Source organism: Bactrocera dorsalis, chromosome 3 (genome assembly GCF_023373825.1).
Source record: "Bactrocera dorsalis isolate Fly_Bdor chromosome 3, ASM2337382v1, whole genome shotgun sequence".
In the NCBI taxonomy this organism is placed as follows: domain Eukaryota; kingdom Metazoa; phylum Arthropoda; class Insecta; order Diptera; family Tephritidae; genus Bactrocera; species Bactrocera dorsalis.
In genome coordinates this window covers 43,220,227-43,244,059 of record NC_064305.1, presented here as the reverse complement: position 1 = coordinate 43,244,059, position 23,833 = coordinate 43,220,227, and the positions used below count along the sequence as shown (strand labels likewise).

General features: G+C 38.0%; 1 protein-coding gene across 6 annotated transcripts in view; it reads right to left on the bottom strand.

The window, feature by feature from the left end:
- Positions 1 to 23,833, bottom strand: part of LOC105232674 (phosphatidylinositol phosphatase PTPRQ) — an 862,901-nt gene that overhangs the window by 821,215 nt on the left and 17,853 nt on the right. Inside the window, exon 2 of one of the 6 annotated variants that reach the window (XM_049451203.1) lies at positions 13,533 to 13,736. The exons of 3 other annotated variants lie outside the window; for them this stretch is intronic. In XM_049451203.1, the coding sequence (XP_049307160.1) occupies positions 13,533 to 13,560 (28 nt within the window). In that variant the 5' untranslated portion in view covers positions 13,561 to 13,736. Of the gene's footprint in view, positions 1 to 13,532; positions 13,737 to 23,353; positions 23,495 to 23,833 lie in introns of those variants that run through there. 2 more of the 6 variants (XM_049451204.1, XM_049451207.1) reach the window with 2 other exon arrangements.

The window sequence follows — 23,833 nt, the reverse complement described above, 5'->3', positions numbered from 1 at the left end:
AACCTCATTATTACTTCCCACACCAATTTCAGGTTCCACTTCCATAATCACACTTTCCTCTTCAGAATTATTGGAAGACATTTATTTAATTAAAAAAAAATAACCAACGTTTGATTTTTTGAAAATTTTAAACGAAAAGTTCGAGTAATTCGAATAGTTCGAGTAATTGAATAGTTCGAATAATTCGCATAATGCGAATATTCGGGTCGAATCTCGAATCGAATAATTCGGTTCGATTCGCGTCGAATAATGCGAAATTTCGAATATTTGCATGCCCCTAATTAATATGTGCAGATATTTTTTGTGATTTAAAATCGCTATAGTGTAAGTTGAAAACGATATGAAGCAGGAAAAGTGCAAATGAGTTGATGTGAAAAACGTAAGAGAATTAAGCCAAGGCCTAGACCAACGCTATAATATTTAGTCATTTTAAAGAAAATTACTAGGGTGATAAAGTTTGTCTGAGTGCTTTAGCCACGTTTCAGAGAGCATACAATTTTCAATATCGTTTTTAACTAAATAATTAAATAGTTCCATAAATTTATTGCGGATGCTACGGCAGTTCCAAAATATTACTCTCAACTTAGATGTATTCATTACTTAGGAGTAGAATATAGAAACCTAATTGCTAATTGTGCAATTGTATTAAATTGATCATATTTAGTTTTACATTCTCTTAACATTAGTATCAGCTCAAAAGTTAGCTCAGTGATCTCTTTTTCAGTAAAGAGGCTATTGTTATTTATATTATCTGATGTTGCACTACAAGGTGAGCGCCAATTCTGCGGTGTTGTTGTTGTTCCAGCAGCGATCATTGAACGCTCCCCAGAGAGAGGTGGAAATTGCGAAAGAGAAAAGTCTGGCTTTGCTTGCATACGCGCTTTTTGTAAAGGCCGAGAATGAGGTGCTGGAGAATTATTATACTTCTCTTTGATGCGTAAATACATAGCCCGATTTGGACACTTGGCGTCATTTGATTTGTGATTGCTATTGCAGTTTGCGCATCGCACTCTTTCCGTAGAGGTGCAGTCCGAAGTTTTGTGTTTTCCAGCACAGTTCGCGCAATTTGGTTTCACAAAGCATCCACGTTCGCCGTGCCCGTACATTTGGCAGTTGCGACACTGAATTATTTTGTTTTTTATCTTGCGTTGGTAGTCCCATCTTACAATAACGCGAAATAGTGATTTTACTTGAGTTTTCAAATCTTGCAACTTTACCGAACTGCGCTCAAAATGTACTATATAAATAGTGTCTTTATAGTGTTCAAATGATTTAGTAACCATTTTGACCTCTTTGCACTTTAATCCAATGGAGATTAGTTCGTTTTTCACTTCGCCTGGCGTTTTATTTTCGAGGCCATGAAGAACAGCAGTAAATGACTTTTCATTTTTAAGGTCATTTGTAAAGAGACATGAGTTTTCTTTTAACATTTCTTTGATTTTGACGAATGATTTATTTGACTCACTAAGAATTTTTATGCCTATTGATATTTTCTTCAAGAAAAAATCTGATATGCCTTTGCTAATTAAAAGTTTTTTTATGTAGTCAATATCTTGCACTAACACCTTGATAGGCGGAAGAACAACTTTTGGCGGTGTATTATTTTGGGCACTTTCACTATGCTCCGCATCAATGTCTTCATCTTCAAGAGCTTGTAAAGGCGTCCAATAATTTCGCCCTTTCCCATGTTTCACACTTGGATTATCAGTGTCCGAAAGTTTTCTTAATTTAGATGAAGACATTTCGTCTTCTACTCGAGGAAACACTGCTCGTTTTACTTTTTTTTTTTTCTTTTTGCTTGATCACAGAATAAATACACGTCTGTTCACTGTACATACACTAATGTGAATAAACACCAAAATTCAAAACCATAATATTATATTATATATAGGCGTGAAAGTTTACACCGATATGATGTGCCTAAATAAAAGTACGTATAAAACAAATATTTGATAAAAGTGGGAAAATGATAAAATGAAAACCAAAGCTCCAATATGTATGTATATAGATGTATGATGAAAACAAAAACAATAAAATATGCACGTAAATACAAAAAATTATAAAAAAAAGGTGCGTGGAGTCCATACGCGCGAAAGAAGTTATACTTCTTTGTGATATTCCAAGAAATGCATATCATTTTGTATGTAAGAAAACTAGCGATAGGGAAAGGATAAAAATATGGTGGAGTGACCAATACTTTCTTAAATTCACATTTTATAAATTTATTATGCAAAGTCTAATTCAATTATCATATCTGGGTTCTGACGGATTGATATCTATAATATCTACAATTGGATAATGATAACTAAAATACGATATGAAATGTCTTACATCTATTTTATCTATATTTCTCGCGAATACCGCATTAATAGTCGTACCTCCCTTTGTCGTAGGATCATTTCTTCCATTGATCATTTCTAATGAAAATTTCTCTCTGAGGAATGCCAGTAATGGTTTAGCTTCTGGGAATGAGAAATTTACATTGATGCGGGAGATGGAATACCGGTTGTTCGCTATACTTTACTGGTTCTCCGATAATATCTGCAAAAGCTTGCGAACCTGCAGTTGACAACGGTAATAAAGCTTTACCGATGAACAATTTTATATCTCTCATCGATGAATTTGGTGATATATAAATGGCAATTAAATTAAATTTTTTACTATGATTATGATTATCGCTGGGGTTCATTTTGCATTCTACCGCTCACAAATCGCCAATTCTTATTGATGTTGATATCGTCACATCAGCATCACTCGCGTACGGAGCCTTTATATCTATGCAAATGACGAGTGAGAATATGACATTTGTCTTCCTCATTGTGATAAATAGCAACGCCTGAATGTCTTTTTTCATTTCGTTGAAATCTTACAACGAAATCAAAATTTGGTACGGATACAGGAGGCTCGTTGTCGTTCATAAATGTTTCTGATATCATCAAGATGTTTGACTGTTTAAACACTCTATATGAGAAATCATCAACATGAGCACGAAGACTTTGACAATTCTATGATATTATTGATAAACATTTTCTTGTGCTAAGAAACTCCAATAATTATTTTTCTAAGGTGAAAATTGTATTTTGACGTAATTTTACGATTTCATCTCGCAAAGCGCGACTTGACCTGTCATTGCTTCCAATGCCATGATAAAATTTTTTCTGTTTGTTTACTGGTATAATGTAAACTCCTTTTACGGCAGAAGCTCTTGACAGTGATATTGAGATTGAACTTTTTCATAATAGTAAACAATTTCATTGAAAGTTCCTAGTTGCGACTTGTGAATTGTCAACCCGCAAGACTGACTACTGAAAAGATCCTGTGGAGTATAGTCTAAACTTTTCAACGACCAACGCAGAGTATTTCAACCAAAAGTCACACAAAATAGTTGAAAATTCACAGAAATGAAACAGAAACGAAAGAAAAAAAGCCACACAAAAGAGTTGAGAATTCGCAGAAATTACACAGAAATGAAAGAAAAATAATGTGCAAGCATACAAACATACATACATATGCGTACTGTACTTATTGACTGCATTATTTTTGCGTAAAACCTTGGAATTTATTCATTAAAATCACCACTCAGAAGTCGTTTTATCCATTGTAAGCTGGAGGATGGAGTCATGTGTAGAAGTTCACACAAGTGAGGAAAGTTCTCTGATCGCCATTCACTTGGGAGTGGCCAGAAACGAATCTTTTACATATGACTCAAGCAGCTCACGACTTCCGGTCTTTGACCAAGTATCCTCTGGGTAGCCTAAGAACATCCGTTCGAAGGCGAGCTAAAGTGAGAAGGCGAAACATCCCCTGCATAGGGTTGTGCGCTGGGTTTGGGACCCGCCACGTAAAAAAAACACCCCAATGAAAAGAAAAAAAGAGCATCGGATGAGAAACCCCCCTTTTGATGACGACCATGGCAAACGAATTATGGACTATGATCTGAGGGCATGCACCTGGAATGTCCGGTCCCTTAATTGGGAAGGTGCCGCTGCTCAGCTGGTTGATGTCCTCGTGAAAATAAAGGCTGACATCACCGCCGTCCAAGAAATGCGATGGACGGGACAAGGACAAAGACGAGTAGGTCCTTGTGACATTTACTACACTGACCATATAAAGGAGCGCAAGTTTGGTGCTGGATTCGTGGTGGGAGAGAGACTCCGTCGCTGAGTACTATCATTCACTCCGGAGAATGAACGTCTAGTCACAATCCGCATCAAAGCGAGGTTCTTCAACATATCGCTGATTTGCGCCCACGCCCCTACGGAAGAGAAGGACGATGTGACCAAAGATGCCTTTTATGAGTGCTTGGAGCGCGCTTATAAGAGATGCCCCCCGCCACGATGTTAAAATCGTGCGGGGCGACTTCAACGCCAGGGTGGGCAAAGAAGGTATCTTTGGCACTACGGTCGGTAAATTCAAATAAATTCTGATCGACTTCGCCGGGGCCCGAAATATGGTTATCTGTAGTACTAGATTCCAGCATAAGAAGATACATCAAGCTACCTGGCTGTCTCCAATTTGAAAAACGACCAACCAGAACGATCATGTGGTGATAGACAGAAGACACGTCTCCAGTGTTTTAGATGTGCGTGCGCTCCGAGATCCTAACATCGACTCGGACCACTATATTGTTGCAGCCACAATTCGCACCCGCCTCTGTGCAGCAAAAAACGCACGCTAACAAACAAAAGGAAGGTTCGACGTCGACCATTGGTTTTCGGAAAGTGCAAAAGAACAGCTGGTACGACGAGGAGTGTCGTGTCGCAGCGGAGAGAAAACAAGCTGCCTACCTCGCAACGTTACGATCGAGCACAACACGTGCGGGATGGGATAGATACCGAGAGTTGAAGAGGGAAGCAAGAAGCGTGAGTACGAAGAGCTTGATAAGCTGGCCGACAGGGGTAATGCTCGAAAATTCTACGAAAAGATGCGGCGGCTTACAGAAGGTTTCAAGACCGGAGCATACTCATGTAGAACCCCCCAAGGTGATCTAGTCACCGATGCCCAGAGCATACTTAAATTATGGAGGGAACACTTCTCAAGCCTGCTGAATGGCAGTGAACACACAACACCAAGAGAAGGCGAACCCGATACCCCAATCGATGACGATGGAGCAGACGTTCCATTACCCGACCATGAAGAAGTTCGAATAGCAATTGCCCGCCTGAAAAACAACAAAGCGGCAGGAAGAACTGATAAGGTGCATGCATCAGCTTCTTTGCAAAATATGGTCGGACGGAAGTATGCCCAACGATTGGAAGTTAAGTGTGCTATGGCCAATCCATAAAAAATGAGACCCCACAATCTGCGCCAACTACCGTGGGATTAGCCTCCTCAACATCGCATATAAGGTAAGACTGGACAAGGAAGCAAAACAAGTGGGTCTGGCAGTGAACGCGGCAAGACGAAATATCTCCAGTCATCAAACAAACAGTCGTCGCACTCGCGACTTGGCACTCCCGTCACTTTTGAGAGTCATAACTTTGAAGTTGTAGATAATTTCGTCTATCTTGGAACCAGCGTAAACACCACCAACAATGTCAGCCTAGAAATCCAACGCAGGATAACTCTTGCCAACAGGTGCTACTTCGGACTAAGTAGGCAATTGAGAAGCAAAGTCCTCTCTCGACAAACAAAAACCGAACTCTATAAGTCACTCATAATTCCCGTCCTGCTATATGGTGCAGAGGCTTGGACGATGTCAACAACGGATGAGTCGACGTTGCGAGTTTTCGAGAGAAAAGTTCTGCGAAAGATGTATGGTCCTTTGCGCGTTGGTCACGGCGAATATCGCATTCGATGGAACGATGAGTTGTACGAGATATACGACGACATTGACATAGTTCAGCGAATTAAACGACAGCGGCTACGCTGGCTAGGTCATGTTGTCCGGATGGACGAAAACACTCCAGCTCTGAAAGTATTCGACGCAGTACCCGCCACGGGAAGCAGAGGATGAGGAAGACCTCCACTCCGTTGGAAGGGCCAAGTGGAGAGGACCTGGCTTCGCTTGGAATATCCAATTGGCGCCACGTAGCGAAGAGAAGAAACGACTGGCGCGCGGTTGTTGACTCGGTTATAATCGCGTATGCGGTGTCTACGCCAGTAAAGAAGAAAAAAAGGGAAAGGAAATTTTTTAGCTACTTCGAGGATAACTGGTCTAAGATTGGAAATCCTGAGCTATATGTAAAATAATCCTTTTTGGCCACTCCCAAGAGACAGGCGCTCAGACAACTTTTATCACTTGCGTGAACTTCTACTAATGACGCCATCCAAGGCAATGGCGTTAAATCACAACATCTTGGATGCCATTCAATGTCACAATTTCGTAGGCCATACGAACATATGTAAATTTTGAATGATAAAATATACGATATACATACATGTATATGCATTTATCACTATTGTAATATACGAGGTACGACAATTAAGTAATGAGACTGACTCCATAAAAACCGAGACAACCATTGTAAGCTTTGGGCACGACTAAGAGCACTATCACCATACACTCTTATAATTTTAGCGTACGTTTCCGAAGCTGTTTCGCCCAATCTCGCCCAAAATTTTATCACGACGCATTGCTCTTGATTTCGTTTTTCCATTTTCGTGACGAGCACTACAAACACGTCTACTCAACTTGACGCTGCAGGCGAACTAAACAAGCTAGAGCGATGGTACATATGTATATCAAAGGAGAGGGGAGGCATGCCGGAAAAAGAGAAAGGGAATTTTAAGGTCACAGGTTTACCACAAGCGCGTCAATAAAATTAGTGTCATTACTTAATTGTCAAACCTCGTATACTTGTATATTTTTTAATTTTTTGAATGCATTTATGTAAGAAATAATTATTTTTTTCGTTGCCAAAACACGATTTTTGTTTGAATTGCTCAATATAATGTTATGACTTTTCTAAGTGTAAAATCAATTATAAGCGTATACAACAAAACTCAGTTACAATTTCACACAATTTGAGTAAATTGCTTTCCCAAATTTATCTAATTTTGCGACAAATGTAAACAACTGAGGCATCACTTTCTACTTCTAATTAATATGTACACACTATATGGAAATCTCAAATACAACTTTACGAGTGAACGACATTAAAACGGAAAAAGATTAAAGAGATTGTATGCACACAATTGAGGAAAAAAATTATTTTGTACAGTAAGTGATAACAGGTGACGTGTAAATTAACGGTGTAATAATTTCAAAATTTTGAAATTTTGGAATATATTGAAACAATTACTAATTAATAATATATAAAGTAATAAATAAAGTAAATAAGAAATTTGTATTTGGGTCAAACCACGTCAAGTGGTCCATGAATATTTCGAAAAATATCCGATTTTGAAAATTAGCAGAAAATTGAAACGTATGGCACAACCATCGTTGCGGAATGAGCTTATGCTTTTATGCGACGCAGAGGGCGGTAGTTTACGAGCGAACTGCGCAACGATGGTTGTGCCATACGTTTTAAGAGAGGTAGGGGGAAAAAAATTCAATATCTTTGGAATGGCTTGAATGAACAACAAGTTTTTTGCAGATTATTAAAGGTGAACATTTTCACATTGTGTCACATACTTTTCACTTTTTTTCAGCCAGAAGAACACCTGAAATTTTTGATTGTTTAACAAAAAGTTATGTAAAAAATTATTATTTAAAAAAAAAGATCATGAAAAAATATTTATAATATAGCACGCACATTTTTCTTTGACATCACAAAATTGCTTCGATTTATCTCTAGTAGTTTATGAGAAAATAATTTTACAATTTTATTGTGTTCTAAATTTCAACCTTCAATATCTTTAACAAAAAAAATTTAATGAAATATTAATATCACGGGGTATGCGTCCGGTTCCCCTCCTAATGAACTGCTAATTTTCAAAATCAGAGATTTTTCGAAATTTTCATGGACCACTTGACGTGATTTGACCCATTTTAATTTGCCACGTGTAAAACAGAACTTGATAGCCTTACAGATAGCGGTTATACTATTTTAAACTATGTTTTCTGTTGTTTTTTGCAGATAATTTGTTTAACAAGAAAGCACAGAGTAAAAATAAAAAAATAAATATCTTATAAGGGGCCATCCATAAATTACGTCACACGAATTTAAGGACTTTTTAACCCCTCCTCCCGTCCTTGTCACAAGTTGTCACATTTTGAACTAGTCTCCCCCTTTCGTGACGTCACACATTTTTCAATTTTATGGATTTATCAAAAAATAAAAAAATAAACCAGGTTATTCTATTTATTCTTATATTTATTGAATAATCTTTAATAAAATCAACATTTAGTTAAATATTAAAGTACAGACACAACGAATGACTAGTCAAAAAATAACAGGTATTTACTTAATTATGCTAATTAAAAATACAAAACTTAATCATCTTGTGTTCATGGACTTTTGACCCACTCCTTTATATCATTTATTACTGCTAAATCAGGCACTTCATTTTCGTTCTGAATTTGGATGTCAGGAGCATCTTTCGTATCAACATCGTCTTCTTCCATCCATAAAGCATCGTCATCATTCATTAAACAGAAAATCTCTCGGGCACGTCTAGCCGCAATTCTTTGAGGACGAATTTTCGCGATAGCTCTTGTTTTTTATGTGATTGTTTGTGTTGATTGGTGGCTTTATATGAAAAAATATAGACCACATATGCTATACGATCTTTTAAATAAGTATGACTCGACACTAGGGCAATAAATATCAAATGGAACTTGTTTCAGATGGTATGATGCTTGAAGATTTAATAATATCTGTAGTAATAATGGAGCAAACTTAGCGTTGTCATCACTGCCTGTGTCTCCATAACCTTCTGATGTCTGTTTAATTAACACAGGTGGTGGTAAAAATCCTTCTTTTAATAATTTCCAAAGACTAGAACATCTTTCACCGCAACATGCAATAGTTTCTCATTTAACTATTTGTAAAAAATATTGTGACTCACGTACTTGATTAGCATACCAAGTAGCATTATTTTTCAACATAAATTCAATATCCAGTCCAGTAACAGTTGGTGCAACACATTCAGCGACGAGTGGAAAATTATCAATGACTAACTTGCTCCAAATGTCAGCCAACACATTGCCCGCACTTTCGATGTTTCGTTTTTCTAGATTTAAGTCAGCAGTTCGATTACTTGAATCAAGATGTGACCCAAAGTCATCATGATTTAATAGTACACCAGTAAGATCGCGACTGAGAGGAGCCATGCGTCGTTCAACTCTGTTAAATGCACTCTTTGCTGGGACATTTGTAGCTATATAAATTGCATCTAAATGAAAATGTTTAAAAAGTTATAAAGCTGAAACTATAACGCGGGAAACAATTTTGTAACTTTGATTAAAATTAAAATATAAAATAAAATAAAGTACGATTCGCAGAAGAGCCCCAATGTTTACAAATTTATTGTAACGAACCCTAGACACGGCGAGTATACCTCAGCAAGTTATACTTGCAAGAAGCAGGGGCAGTAAAAAGCTTCGTTACAACTTAAATATTAAAAAACAAAAATTGTGTTTATAAATGTTTAATATATTTTGTTTGCCTATAAATTTCACGTTTGTACATCACAAATTTTGAAATGTGATGTCACAAAGCTTATGACCCCCCCTGCCCCTTGTCACACAATGTCACTTCTGAATGATACCCTCCCCCCCCTTCAATGTGTGACGTAATTAATGATGGCCCCTAAGCACTCCGTTGTTTCCTCTCAGGGGACATCGTACTTCTAGCATATCTTCACGATGTCTCTTTTCGGGAGATATTCAAGTTTATTGGTGATAATAAAGTTATTTCCGCGCAACTTTCTGAGACATGTATGTTTCCCTAAAGTTTTCACCTGAAATAGCAAAAGAAATCACATGAAAATATTGTAAAATTACTAAGACTGGTATATATCAGAAATGTCGGCGTGCTCACAACAGTCCAAGCATTTCTCGGAGGATGGAGTCATGTGTAGAAGTTCACGCAAGTGAGGAAAGTTCTCTGATCGCCATTCACTTGGGAGTGGCCAGAAACGATTCTTTTACATATGACTCAAGCAGCTCACGACTTCCGGTCTTTGACCAAGTATCCTCTGGGTAGCCTAAGAACATCCGTTTGAAGGCGAGCTAAAGTGAGAAGGCGAAATATCCCCTATATAGGGTTGCGCACCGGGTTTGGGACCCGCCACGTAAAAAAAGCAACCCCAGCGAATAGCAACAACCAGCCTCGGATGAGAGACCCCCCTTTTGATGACGACCATGGAAAACGAAATAAGGACTACGAATTGAGGGCATGCACCTGGAATATCCGGTCCCTTAATTGGGAAGGTGCCGCTGCCCAGCTGGTTGATGTCCTCGTGAAAATAAAGGCTGACATCACCGCCGTCCAAGAAATGCGATGGACGGGACAAGGACAAAGACGATTAGGTCCTTGTGACATTTACTACAGTGACCATATAAAGGAGCGCAAGTTTGGTGCTGTCACTCCGGTGAATGAACGTCTAGCCACAATCCGCATCAAAGCGAGGTTCTTCAACATATCGCTGATTTACGCCCACGCCCCTACGGAAGAGAAACTCTTGCCAACAGGTGCTACTTCGGACTGAGTAGACAATTGAGAAGCAAAGTCCTCTCTCGACGAACAAAAACCAAACTCTATAAGTCACTCATAATACCCGTCCTGCTATATGGTGCAGAGGCTTGGACGATGACAACATCTGATGAGTCGACGTTGCGAGTTTTCGAGAGAAAAGTTCTGCGAAAGATTTATGATCCTTTGCGCGTTGGCCACGGCGAATATCGCATTCGATGGAACGATGGGCTGTACGAGATATACGACGACATTGACATAGTTCAGCGAATTAAAAGACAGCGGCTACGCTGGCTAAGTCATGCTGTCCGAATGGACGAAAACACTCCAGCTATGAAAGTATTCGACGCTGTACCCGCCGGGGCAAGCAGAGGAAGAGGAAGACCTCCACTCCGTTGGAAGGACCAAGTGGAGAAGGACCTGGCTTCGCTTGGAATATCCAATTGGCGCCACGTAGCGAAGAGAAGAAACGACTGGCGCGCTGTTGTTGACTCGGCTATAATCGCGTAAGCGGTGTCTACGCCAGTAAAGAAGAAGAAGAAGAATTAAAAAGATCGAAGAAAACGAGACAGTGTGGCATTTCATCGAAATCTCTGTAAACAGTTGACGTTGGTGTGGCACAAGTGAAACTCATAATCTCAATTAATTTCAGCCAAATTTTTTGCTGAAGAAGAGTTTGGTAGAATGTTGTGGTTGCTCACATGATACTTACAATTTTTGTTGTAATTTTCATACCAGTGTACTCTTGAACAGTATATTTCGTTTACCTAGCTGTACTTCGTTACATGTGCACTTAAGCGAAATGTGCAGGTAAGTAAACATGGAATGGATTTGCGCTTTACATATGTACATATGTATTTGTTTTAAATAAATAGGCTGTTCACGGTAAGGTTGTTATCGGGTTATGTGATTATTAGATTAAAAATAACCTCTATGCTCCGTGAGCACCATATGTTGTATGGTTATTTGCTTATTTTTAACAAAAACAGCTGTTCATTGTTTACAATTTTAGTTCAATGAAATTCCAACTTATAAAATGCCTAAACAAAGTTTAAAAAGCAAAATAATCGAATTTAAAATAAGTTCTGCTATTCAGGAAATGGACTTTATTGAAGGTATGTGCTTATTAAATAATCCGAATTTTAAGGGTTCAAAATATGCTTTGTATAAAATTTGCAGACATCTTGCATAATTTGCTGATTGTAAACAAAAAACAGCTGTTAATAGCAGATTTTCCAATAAGAAAATCTAAATGGAAATGCCATTCGCTTAGTTTTATTTATTTTTTGTGCTGCCATTTAGTAAAATTCCTCCAACGACTTTCTAACACTGGAAATAAGCAAACAACCACATAATCTGTAAACAAGGGCCTAGGTTGGTCAACTTTGGTTATTTTGTCATAACGCATTTTGTTGTTGTTTACTTAATCACATAACCACATAACCCGATAACCACCTTATCGTGAACAGCCTAAAAGTTAATACATTACGGTAAAGTTCGCTTATAAAATATGATTTGTAATTCTTAACTTTTTTGCTCGTTTAAATTTGGCAAACATTTGTAATTTCGAAAATTATCAAACTAAACCGTTATTTAAGTTTTTAATAAAGAGAAATTAAAAAAGGTCTCCTTAACACCTATGTACATATATTGGGGCATCATTATCATACAGTGTTACATACATATACACTTAGATTTCTGTATTTTTTTGTACACCCCTTTCTTGACATAACTCTAAAAAAAAGTCTGATGCAGTCAGGTCCGGTGACCTTGGGGGTCATCGGAAAGTGGAGTTTCTTGATATTAATTTGTTTTAAAATTTTCATGTGGTCTGGCCATGTGTGCAGTTGCTTCATCTTGCTGAAACCAAACGCTATTGCAAGGAATACGTCTTCGTTAACATCTTTAAGCAACAGTTCCCATTAACAGTTACTGTTACACCTTTTTATTAAAAGAAGTACGGCCCGGCAATACACCTTGATGAAACTGCTCAAGAAACAGCGACTCGTTCTGGGTAAAGTTCCGTTTCATGAATTATCTCTGGATTTGGTTCACTCCATGTATGGCAATTTTGCTTGTTTATATTTCCGTTTAGTTCAAAATAGCCTCATCAAACATATACAGACAATTTATAAAGTTAATATCTTCTTCGGATACTTCATTAATTTTTTGCTAAAATATAAATAAAAATATAAAATAAATAAGTCGGTAAAACTGTAGGTTTTATCCCGCTGTTTGAAATTTGTACGGAAACAGGTTCATTTATTTGTTTTGGAATTAAAACTTTTCTACATGAATGCATATATATTGTTAGATTACAGAAATTAAGGAATAACGAAATTAGTTTGTCTGTGGCAACCATTTAACCATAAGTTCTATAGGGTGGGCCATCTAACGTTTTAAATTTGAATTATCTATATTTCGAATCACATACCATTCGGAAAGTGACAAATATTTAGTAAAAAGTCTAAAATTTACGAAATTGGTCGCTATTCACTAGAAGAAAACTGGTAAATATTGAAAATTTTTTTCCAAAGTGGCTAATTTCACCTCGATGGTTACGTTAACAAGCAGAATTCTCGCATTTGCGGCACAGAAAACCCACACGTAATCGTCGAGAAGCCAATGCACCCAGCACGAAACTTCTGTGTGGTGGAATCTTTGCGCTGCCTTTAGAATACGGGAAAAATACGCGATTACTTAATATAAAATTGAACTGAAAAATCAAACTAAGCTTCTTAGCAACAAATTAAAAGAATTTACAAATGAAAACGATTCCAATATCAAGAAACTAGCACGAAACAAAATACAGGCTAATCCTTTTGGAAAGTTATAAAACATATTAGGAAACAAATTTTATCAGAAAGGCCAACGGTTCCTAGGTGAAAACCGGCAAAGAAAAGAGGAACTGACTTAAACATTAAGGAATTCGCGTTACATGGTACTTACCACAGCTGGAAGCTTTGCCTTGTGACATTCAACCAAAACAAATAATGAAGTTGTAAATTTCATCCATACTAAATTTACACTTAAAGGGCACCTGTCCTCGATTTGAAAAATGTCGTTGAAGGTATCAAAAATTATTGTGAAACAAAAACCGGTGAAAAGCCCACTTGAAGCCTTGTTATATCATCCAATTGTTTTTTAATTTGTCTAAATTATTTAAAGCAGGCATTATGAGAAGACTTGAAAACATAGTTGAAGCAAATTGTATCTACCACTTTATCAATATGTATGCAGATCTCAACATTCTAAAATGGACCAAGTACATGACATCACAATCATTGTAGAAGATGCGAAAAAAAATAAGAACAGTTGCTATCTAGGTACATATGCATGTATGTATACACTATGTATATCTGGCGTTCGACAAGGTGTGGAACCATGGCTTACTACAAATTTTAAGACTCTTCCTTCCATACAATCTAACCGATCTATTTGCCTTTTACGTTCGTTACGTAGGTTCAAAATTGATTTTTTATTATTAATTGTATATACACATTAAGCAATCGATATCACAATTGCGTGACTTCACATATTGAAGCAAATTTACTATTTTCACTTTTTTAGACATAACGGCAGTGCATTTGGAAAAATCCCACATCTTATATTTACATACAGTGACTTACACATCTATCCGGACGCGTGCATTGCACCCTCCAATCATACATATGTATATTGAACATCTTTAAAATGATACATATGATACATCAAATTAAAGGAAAAATCATCTATTTTATTTTTGGAAACTTAAAAATAGTAATAAATATATTCACTGCGTAAATTTTAGAGAAATAGCTCGCAATATACAAACTTCGTTCCATATACATTTTTTTTTGAAGCACCCTAATGCGTAGTCTATATGTAGCATATATACAATATATACATATCAGAGACCTGCATTAAGTATGATCGATTCGGTTTGATCAGCCACGCTCAAAACGGTCAAACTCAGTACAGCGGTTCGCTGCAAAATTGTTCGATCGAGTTTCGTGCTCGAAACGAAGGAGTTCGATCAGTTGATTTGATTGCTCTGCTTACTGATTGAAACTGATTGGTTGCTTCCGGTATGATGATTGGATATGATTGTACAGAAAAGGACGATCAAGTCCAACGATGCACGAAAACTCAGACATCGATCAACTGTGCGTTTGAATTGATTGTGATTGAACCAATCAGATCGAGAATTGCCCTGCGAATATGTATGTACAATAGTTTGTATGTACATATTTGTGTGTTTTAACGGAAACAAGTTGCAATGCATAAAATTAACCAAAACATTACTGCATATATTTCTTCATTTTTAACACTTAAAACTAAAATTCAATTAATGCTTAAAATTAATAAACAAAGGTAATGCTTAGGGAACACAAATTTTTAATTTTAAGCACTTCTTCATTGAGATCCACAAGAACTTAAAATTAAAAAAAGGTTAATTTCCTGGTTTCAATCTTAATCACTAAAACTTTTATAAAATGAATTAAAATAAGCTTTCATTTGAACATGGTCCGAGCCTATTTCTTTTTTCATTTATAATATTTCCAGCTAAAGAAAAAGAACGCTCAGCGACTGCGCTGCTGGCAGGAACCACCCGGTATGACCAAACGGTATGATTGTGATCGATCGGAATGCAAGCAGTATTCTCGAACATTCTTTGCTGCTCACACAAGGCTTTCGACCGAGAAAAATCATGACGAAACAAGCAACAGTGATTGGAACTGAATGTTCGCTTTGAGCACGCTCGCTTACGATCATTCATTTTTGTTGAAGCAAAGTTTTCCGTCACAAAAAATCTGAGTCAATGATCGGGTATGATTGAAAAAATTGTGATCTTTGCAGCTCTCTGATATGTATGTACATTGTAAATATGCGAATCTGTAAGCGTACATTGAAATTAACTTTTCTCATTTTACACTGAAAATGCTCAATTCTGCTATTTTCGACGCTCCTGTTAAATATTGGTGAAATCCACTAATAGAAAAGAGTTCCCCTGATTTTGTGGTGAAATCCATTAATAGAAAAGAGTACCCCTCCAAAAAATGAAATATCGTAAAACGGTGCTGCCCGTGAACCTTCTCTATATTATACATTCTCTGAACATACTGGCTACCCCCACAAGTGAGAAATCTTTCGAAAATAAAACAAGTAAGGAAGGGCTAAGTTCGGGTGTCACCGAACATTTTATACTCTCGCATGATAAAGTGATAATCGAGATTTCATTATCCGTCATTTACATATTTTTTTATTTTGCTGTAAAATTAATTAGATTAGTAGTTCCTGAGATATGGTTTTTGGTCCATAACTGGGCGACGCCACGCCCATTTTCAGTTTTTAAAAAAAGCCTGGGTGCAGCTTCCTTCTGCCATTTCTTCCGTAAAATTTAGTGTTTTAAGACGTTTTTTGTTAGTCGGTTAACGCACTTTTAGTGATTTTCGACATAACCTTTGTATGGGAGGGGGGCGTAGTTGTTAACCGATTTCTTCCATTTTGAACTGTATATGGAAATGCCTGAAGGAAACGGCTCTATAGAGTTTGGTTGACATAGCTATAGTAGTTTCCGAGATATGTACAAAAAACTTAGTAGGGGCGGGGTAACGTCCACTTTTCCAAAAAAATTATGGCCAAATATGCCTCTCCCTAATGCGATCCTCTGTGCCAATTTCACTTTAATATCTTTATTTATGGCTTAGTTATGACACTTCATAAGTTTTCGCCATTTTGTGGGCGGGGCAGTGGGCCGATTTTGCTCATCTTCGAACTTAACCTTCTTATGGTGCCAAGAAATACGTGTACCAAGTTTCATCATGATATCTCAATTTTTACTCAAGTTACAGTTTACACGGACAGACGGACGGACGAACAGACAGACATCCGGATTTCAACTCTTCTCGTCACCCTGATCACTTTTGTATATATAACCCTATGACTCTTTTAGTTTTAGGACTTACAAACAACTGTTATGTGAACAAAAGTATAATACTCTCCTTAGCAACTTTGTTGCGAGAGTATAAATATGCCCAACGACTAGCAAGAGACACCGGCTCCAGAGCAACAGGCACCAATGCGGGTGGACACGCTGGACCACGGGAAAGTTAAGCTCCCAGATTTCGTTGAGGAACATACCGACCTATGGTTCTGGCAAATCGAGGCGGCATTTGAAGCAGCAGGTATCATGTCCGACAAAAAACGATACTATACCATAATTGGACAACTGCCTACGCGCGTTATGTACAAACTAGCTGATTTCCGTACCAAACCACCAGCACGCAACGAAATGTACGAAAACCTCAAGGCTCGAATCATTAACGAATTTGCCAATAGCACACAAACCAAACTAACAAAACTCCTCAGCGACTTATCACTCGGTGACCGCAAACCGACACACAGTGTATCGTTTAATACAAGCTGGGGGGACAAAAATATTTTAGTTTGAAATTTTATTGTTTAGGTCGTGTTGATTAATGATTTTAAGTTTCATTGAAAAATTAATATATTTTTTTTAGATTTACGAATAGAAAACAAAAAATTGTGTAAAAAATATATTTAATTATTAGGTCTACAACTGTGCTTCTGCCGTTTTTTTTTGTAAATTTAAGGCTTTACTGTATAATCACGGTCCAAAAGTTGTTTCCCTAATTCCCTCAAAAATCAATGCTTAATTAACACACGAAATGCTTTATGATCTATTTTTTTGTAAACTAACACAAGTTGCTTTACAAAAAGTTTATATTTTTTGAACACCTAATAGAAATCATATAGATGAGCGCTCAAATACGAGACGAGCCGGCAGCACACAGGAGGACCCAAAAAACTAGTACTCCGAGCTCAAGCCATGGGAGGCGCTTGCCAGCTCGGCCACGGCAACAACAACCTCCGCCTTTTCGTAAAAAAACGCTTACGACAATCAACATTTCCTCATCGACCGCAACCGCAACAAACAACACTCATAAACCGACGATTACCCAGTAAATTTACGCGGCGAATGGAACGCCAATACAAACATTCGGACAGAAAATTCTGAAACTAAATAACGCGAGCTACAGCTACCACTGGCATTAAACTTGTTACTGGTGCAAACAAATACACAGAATTACTCTCAGAATTTAAGGAACTATTCGCACCGTCACATAAGAAACGCATTGCCAAAACTGCAACGTTCCACCACATCGTCACGAGCGGTCCACCAGTGAACGCAAAACCACGTCGCCTCACACCCGAAAAACTAAAATCCGCCAAAGCGTAATTCGAATACCTGATGGCGAAGGGTATTTGCCAGCCGTCCAAAAGTCAATGGGCTTCGACACTTCATATGGCTCCTAAAAAGGACAATACCTGGAGACCGTGCGGGGATTATAGGGCACTAAACTTCGTCACCGAAAAGGACAGGTACCCCATTTCAAATATCCAGACATTTCATCAAGTATTTGCGGGCAAAAGCATATTTTCAACTATCGACCTAGAAAGGGCGTACCATCAGATACCCATGCATCCCGATGATATCGAAAAAACGGTCATAACAAGTTCGGATTATTCGAATTTCGATACAAGACATTTGGGTTATGCAACGCCGGCCAAACATTTCAACGACACATCGACAGTGTGTTTCGAGAATTAGGCTTAGTCGTACCATACCTAGACGACATCTGCAGCGCGTCCTGCACCGAAGCTTAACATAAGCAACACCTTCGAATTGTGTTCGAGCGCTTAAAGCAAAACGGCTTAACCGTTAATGGCAATAAATGTGTTTGAAAAAGTAGAGGCAATAAACGCTTACACGGAACCAAATCACTTTCGCTTTTAAACAGAAACCCGAAAAGGCAGAGCCACGACACCTCCGATACTTGCATTACGTCAGCCAATTTACGACTGATATACGTTACGTAAAGGGTAAAGAAAACACAATACCCGATTTCCTTTCACGCATCAATGTAATGCAACGCGAACCTATCGACTACGAGGTCATTGCGGCAGAACAGAATGTGGACAGTGAACTGAAATCTATTCTTCAAGGGAACGACCGCTACAGCATAATTTTGACTAAGATGCCCGTGCTCTATTCAGCACAAAAGAAACCTTACATTCCGAAGCCATACCAAAACGAAGCAGAGTTTGTTCAAGAATTCAGACATGCAATGGGATCGATACGACCGACGCAAACGGCACACCATACAAAAATAAAGCCATTCATACAACAATGAAGTGTGTTTTACGTAGGATCCTACTGTCAAACAGTTTAATTCTACGGTGCTCAGAAGCATAACGGATAAATACAATGCGTCGATCAGCGCCCTGAAAACTGGGTAAACATTTTCAGTACCAATCGGCAGTGTGGCATGGACACACTAACCACATTGGTAGTGTTCGAGGTCCATCTAAAACCTCTACCGTACTATGTGCACGGCGCCAGGTTGCAATGCAACTCTACATTTGAACTGACAAAGTCAGTTCTTCCCGCGATTTGGGTTTTAACCACAGCCACCACGAATCTCCACAAAGGGTCAAACCCAATGAGCAGATTGGAGTTACCTCCAAGGGCTACTGCTCCCCGTGGTACCAGGTTAAAGTCTATGGTATGACCTTGTAACTGAAGTTACTATCAGTTGAGTTTCCACACAACTCTGGACTGGCGGCCAGGATCTTAGTCGCCTCTTACGACTGGCATGCCTAACCCCGGGTATATTCGATTTCCCCCCCGAACCCTGAGGGGGTCCCCCTACCCGCAGGGGGAAGCCATTCATACAAAAGGAACTCCATCAATGTACGCAAGTTCTCGTGCGAAACGACGCAATTGGACCACTGCTGCGGCAGCCGTATGGCGGACCATTCGAAGTAATAAAACGTCATCCGAAATATTTCACGCTGGACATCCGAAGCAAAATTAGAAAAATTTCAATCGACAGGCTGAAAGTGGCATTTACCGACGAAAACAACATTATCGACGAGAACGCAGGGCCTACTCCAGCTAAGACCAGCGACCCTCAAGTAAAAACCACAACTCGCCTGGGAAGAAAAGTTCGATTCCCTAAACGTCTGTGTCTGTAAGCACACACAGATTGAAAAGGGGGCTGATTGTGGCAGTGTAGTACGCGAACACACCTAACACCCAAGGGCAGCACCATCAATTCGATGGTTTGGCAGCAGTCATTAATTTATCTGCACCGCAGTTGGCAGAACTGTCATTATTCTTTAATTCTCATTCTTCTGCGCATTCTTACAGAGATCACACCACTTTTATTCTTTTATGCATATTTGCATTAATCAAGACAAGGAAAAGCCAACAGAATCGGAAGCAATCATAAGCTGACGACTATAAAACCTATATAACGGGTGATTTTTTTGAGGTTAGGATTTTCATGCATTAGTATTTGACAGATCACGTGGGATTTCAGACATGGTGTCAAAGAGAAAGATGCTCAGTATGCTTTGACATTTCATCATGAATAGACTTACTAACGAGCAACGCTTGCAAATCATTGAATTTTATTACCAAAATCAGTGTTCGGTTCGAAATGTGTTTCGCGCTTTACGTCCGATTTATGGTCTACATAATCGACCAAGTGAGCAAACAATTAATGCGATTGTGACCAAGTTTCGCACTCAGTTTACTTTATTGGACATTAAACCAACCACACGAATGCGTACAGTGCGTACAGAAGAGAATATTGCGTCTGTTTCTGAGAGTGTGGCTGAAGACCGTGAAATGTCGATTCGTCGCCGTTCGCAGCAATTGGGTTTGTGTTATTCGACCACATGGAAGATTTTACGCAAAGATCTTGGTGTAAAACCGTATAAAATACAGCTCGTGCAAGAACTGAAGCCGAACGATCTGCCACAACGTCGAATTTTCAGTGAATGGGCCCTAGAAAAGTTGGCAGAAAATCCGCTTTTTTATCGACAAATTTTGTTCAGCGATGAGGCTCATTTCTGGTTGAATGGCTACGTAAATAAGCAAAATTGCCGCATTTGGGGTGAAGAGCAACCAGAAGCCGTTCAAGAACTGCCCATGCATCCCGAAAAATGCACTGTTTGGTGTGGTTTGTACGCTGGTGGAATCATTGGACCGTATTTTTTCAAAGATGCTGTTGGACGCAACGTTACGGTGAATGGCGATCGCTATCGTTCGATGCTAACAAACTTTTTGTTGCCAAAAATGGAAGAACTGAACTTGGTTGACATGTGGTTTCAACAAGATGGCGCTACATGCCACACAGCTCGCGATTCTATGGCCATTTTGAGGGAAAACTTCGGACAACAATTCATCTCAAGAAATGGACCCGTAAGTTGGCCACCAAGATCATGCGATTTAACGCCTTTAGACTATTTTTTGTGGGGCTACGTCAAGTCTAAAGTCTACAGAAATAAGCCAGCAACTATTCCAGCTTTGGAAGACAACATTTCCGAAGAAATTCGGGCTATTCCGGCCGAAATGCTCGAAAAAGTTGCCCAAAATTGGACTTTCCGAATGGACCACCTAAGACGCAGCCGCGGTCAACATTTAAATGAAATTATCTTCAAAAAGTAAATGTCATGAACCAATCTAACGTTTCAAATAAAGAACCGATGAGATTTTGCAAATTTTATGCGTTTTTTTTTTTTTAAAAGTTATCAAGCTCTTAAAAAATCACCCTTTATGTATACAAAAAGGGGTAAGTATGTAGTTCTAATTCAATTCAGCAATCTTAAGTTCATGGTAATAGATTATTCCAATACATAGGTAGTAGATGATGGCTATGGTTATATACTACAAAAATTGTAAGTATTTTACATGATGTAAAACATTTTATAATGTATTCAAATATTTCAACAAATTTATTTCTTAAAAAATTTTTTTTTTTTGATTTATAAAGTCGCATGACGCAACAATACCCCAATCGGGGACAGTAAGCAAATTGATTGATTGATCGATTTTTGTCACTCATTCATATTGGCTTAAGTTCACTTATATGTAGAAAGTTGGCATATTAATGAGTACAATCTTTTACGATTAATGTGCATATTGCACAAACCATGGGCGCTATTTAAACCAATTTTTAAATAGCGCGTACTTAGTCCGGTCATAACTTTTATTACAAATTCAACCCATTATAAAAATTAAAATATCGTAAAGTTTTTAATTAATCTTATTTGATAATGCATGGGCGAAAAAATAGTAAGACTTTTTAATTTAAATTTTAAATTTTTTCCAAAAGTACGTCGAAGTAGTGTTTTAGCTCGTTTGCCGGCACGGTACCTCTACGTCTTCATTACGCTTTTCTTTCATTAGCAAATGCATTTTTCCGAAAAGGAACGGTACCATATAAGGTGAATACGGGGAGTGGTTAATGGTTAAAATTTTTGGTCGTCAGTCAATTTGTGCGGAACAAACAAATACGATAAATCGATGTTTTGGAGATGTTCCATTCCATTTCCATGAATTTCAATGATGATTTCTGCTGATTTTTGAGGAATTCACGCACAGTTTCGATAGAATATCCGGTGATCACGGATTTTTATTGGCCCACATGTTGATTGTCATTTATGTTCTCACGACCCCTTTGAAAACGTTGAAACCACTCTGCCACGGGATAGGTAATCATCGCCATAAACTTGTTTCATCAATTGAAACGTTTCCGTAAAAGTTTTACCAATTTTAAAACTAAATTTAATGTTGGCTCTTTGTTCGAAGCTCATTTTTGCACCGATAACACAAACATACTGACACTGAAAACACAATAACTTAACTTCCAATCAATGAAATGTCATGAAATTTTCACTGGACAATCGATAAAAATATCAGATTCTTTCGCACCAGTCGACATACATATATTCCCAATGCCGCATCAAAACAACCATTAGTGCTTCATATAATGCGTCCATGTATAACAGGTACACTTGTCTTTGTGCATTCGGCGATTTTTACGGTGATTGAAATTATTCAATAAAGAAGTTTCATTAAAGTCTGCGTCCGCAATCAAATTTCTGGTGCCGAAATGTTCAAAATGTTTTTTACTGGTACAAATTTTTCAAAGAGGGTAAAGTTTTTTGTAAAAGAGTGTCGCGGAAACATCTCTGAAACAATGTTTTCCGACTACAAGGATGTGAGGAAACGTATTACCAGTGATGAGCCTTAGTTTTATACTTACGACCTGCAAGCAGACGATCAATCAGTCTAATATTGTGGCAAAGTCCGAAGCCGAATAACCCACGTCAAAGCAAGTCAAAAATCAAGGTTATGCTGAGAATTTTCTTCGATTATCGAGGTGTGGTGCACTTCCGACCGGCCAAACTGTCAACAAGGAATATTATTTCAGCTATCATTCAGTACTGCGTCGTGTGCGTGAAGCTATAAGTGAAAATAGGCCGGAATTATGGGCCGACATTTCTAGATTTTTGCATCATTGATTGTTTGTGAGTTTTTTGCCAAATTTTCCACATTTATCGTACCAAAACCATCGTACTCGCCTCTTTGTGACGCCTGATGCGTGACTTTAGGTTATTCAGCAAAATCAAACCACCGCTCCCGAGAAACCGTTTTGAGTCAAATGAAGATCTTAAACGTGAATCGTTACGCGCATTGAAGGCTTTCCAGAAATTGACTTCTACAACTGTTTCGATTATTAGAAAAAACGTTTGAACAATTGTATTTGTGCCAAAGGCGATTACTTTGATGGGCACGATATAGATTTTGAAGAATAAATTAAGAATTTTAAAATTATGAACAAAGTCTTCCTAGTTTTTGTTCATTTTAGTATTAAATGTGCGGTGTTCAAAATTTTATACGAAATAGTTACCTTTTGTCAGGCATTCATTTTGCATTTCTAAAATTTTATTTTTAAGTTTTTACAACCTAACCAACATGTAATCGAAAAATTAATTGCAATCCCGATTTGGCTTTTTACTTCGTATAAAGGTTGATTATTTACTCTACACTTCACTACCTTATTTGGAAAAGTTTTATATGACTATCATACATGCTTTTGACAACATGCTTGTTGTTATGTATACGAGTATATCTTATCTTTCAACAAACACTAAAAACCTCTCTCCGAGTGTAGTTTATGCAGACCATCCAGAATGAAATGTCAACATTACTTCATATACGGTTGTACGGTTGTATGCTCTGCAACTCGTTCATTGATTTCGTTTCCATATTTACACTTAACATCATTGCATTCATAAGCGCTTGCGTGTCTACACAAATAATAAATTTTTGAGATTCTTATCTAATCAGTAGATAATTAAATAGTTCCTTTCAAGGTACAAAGGCAGAG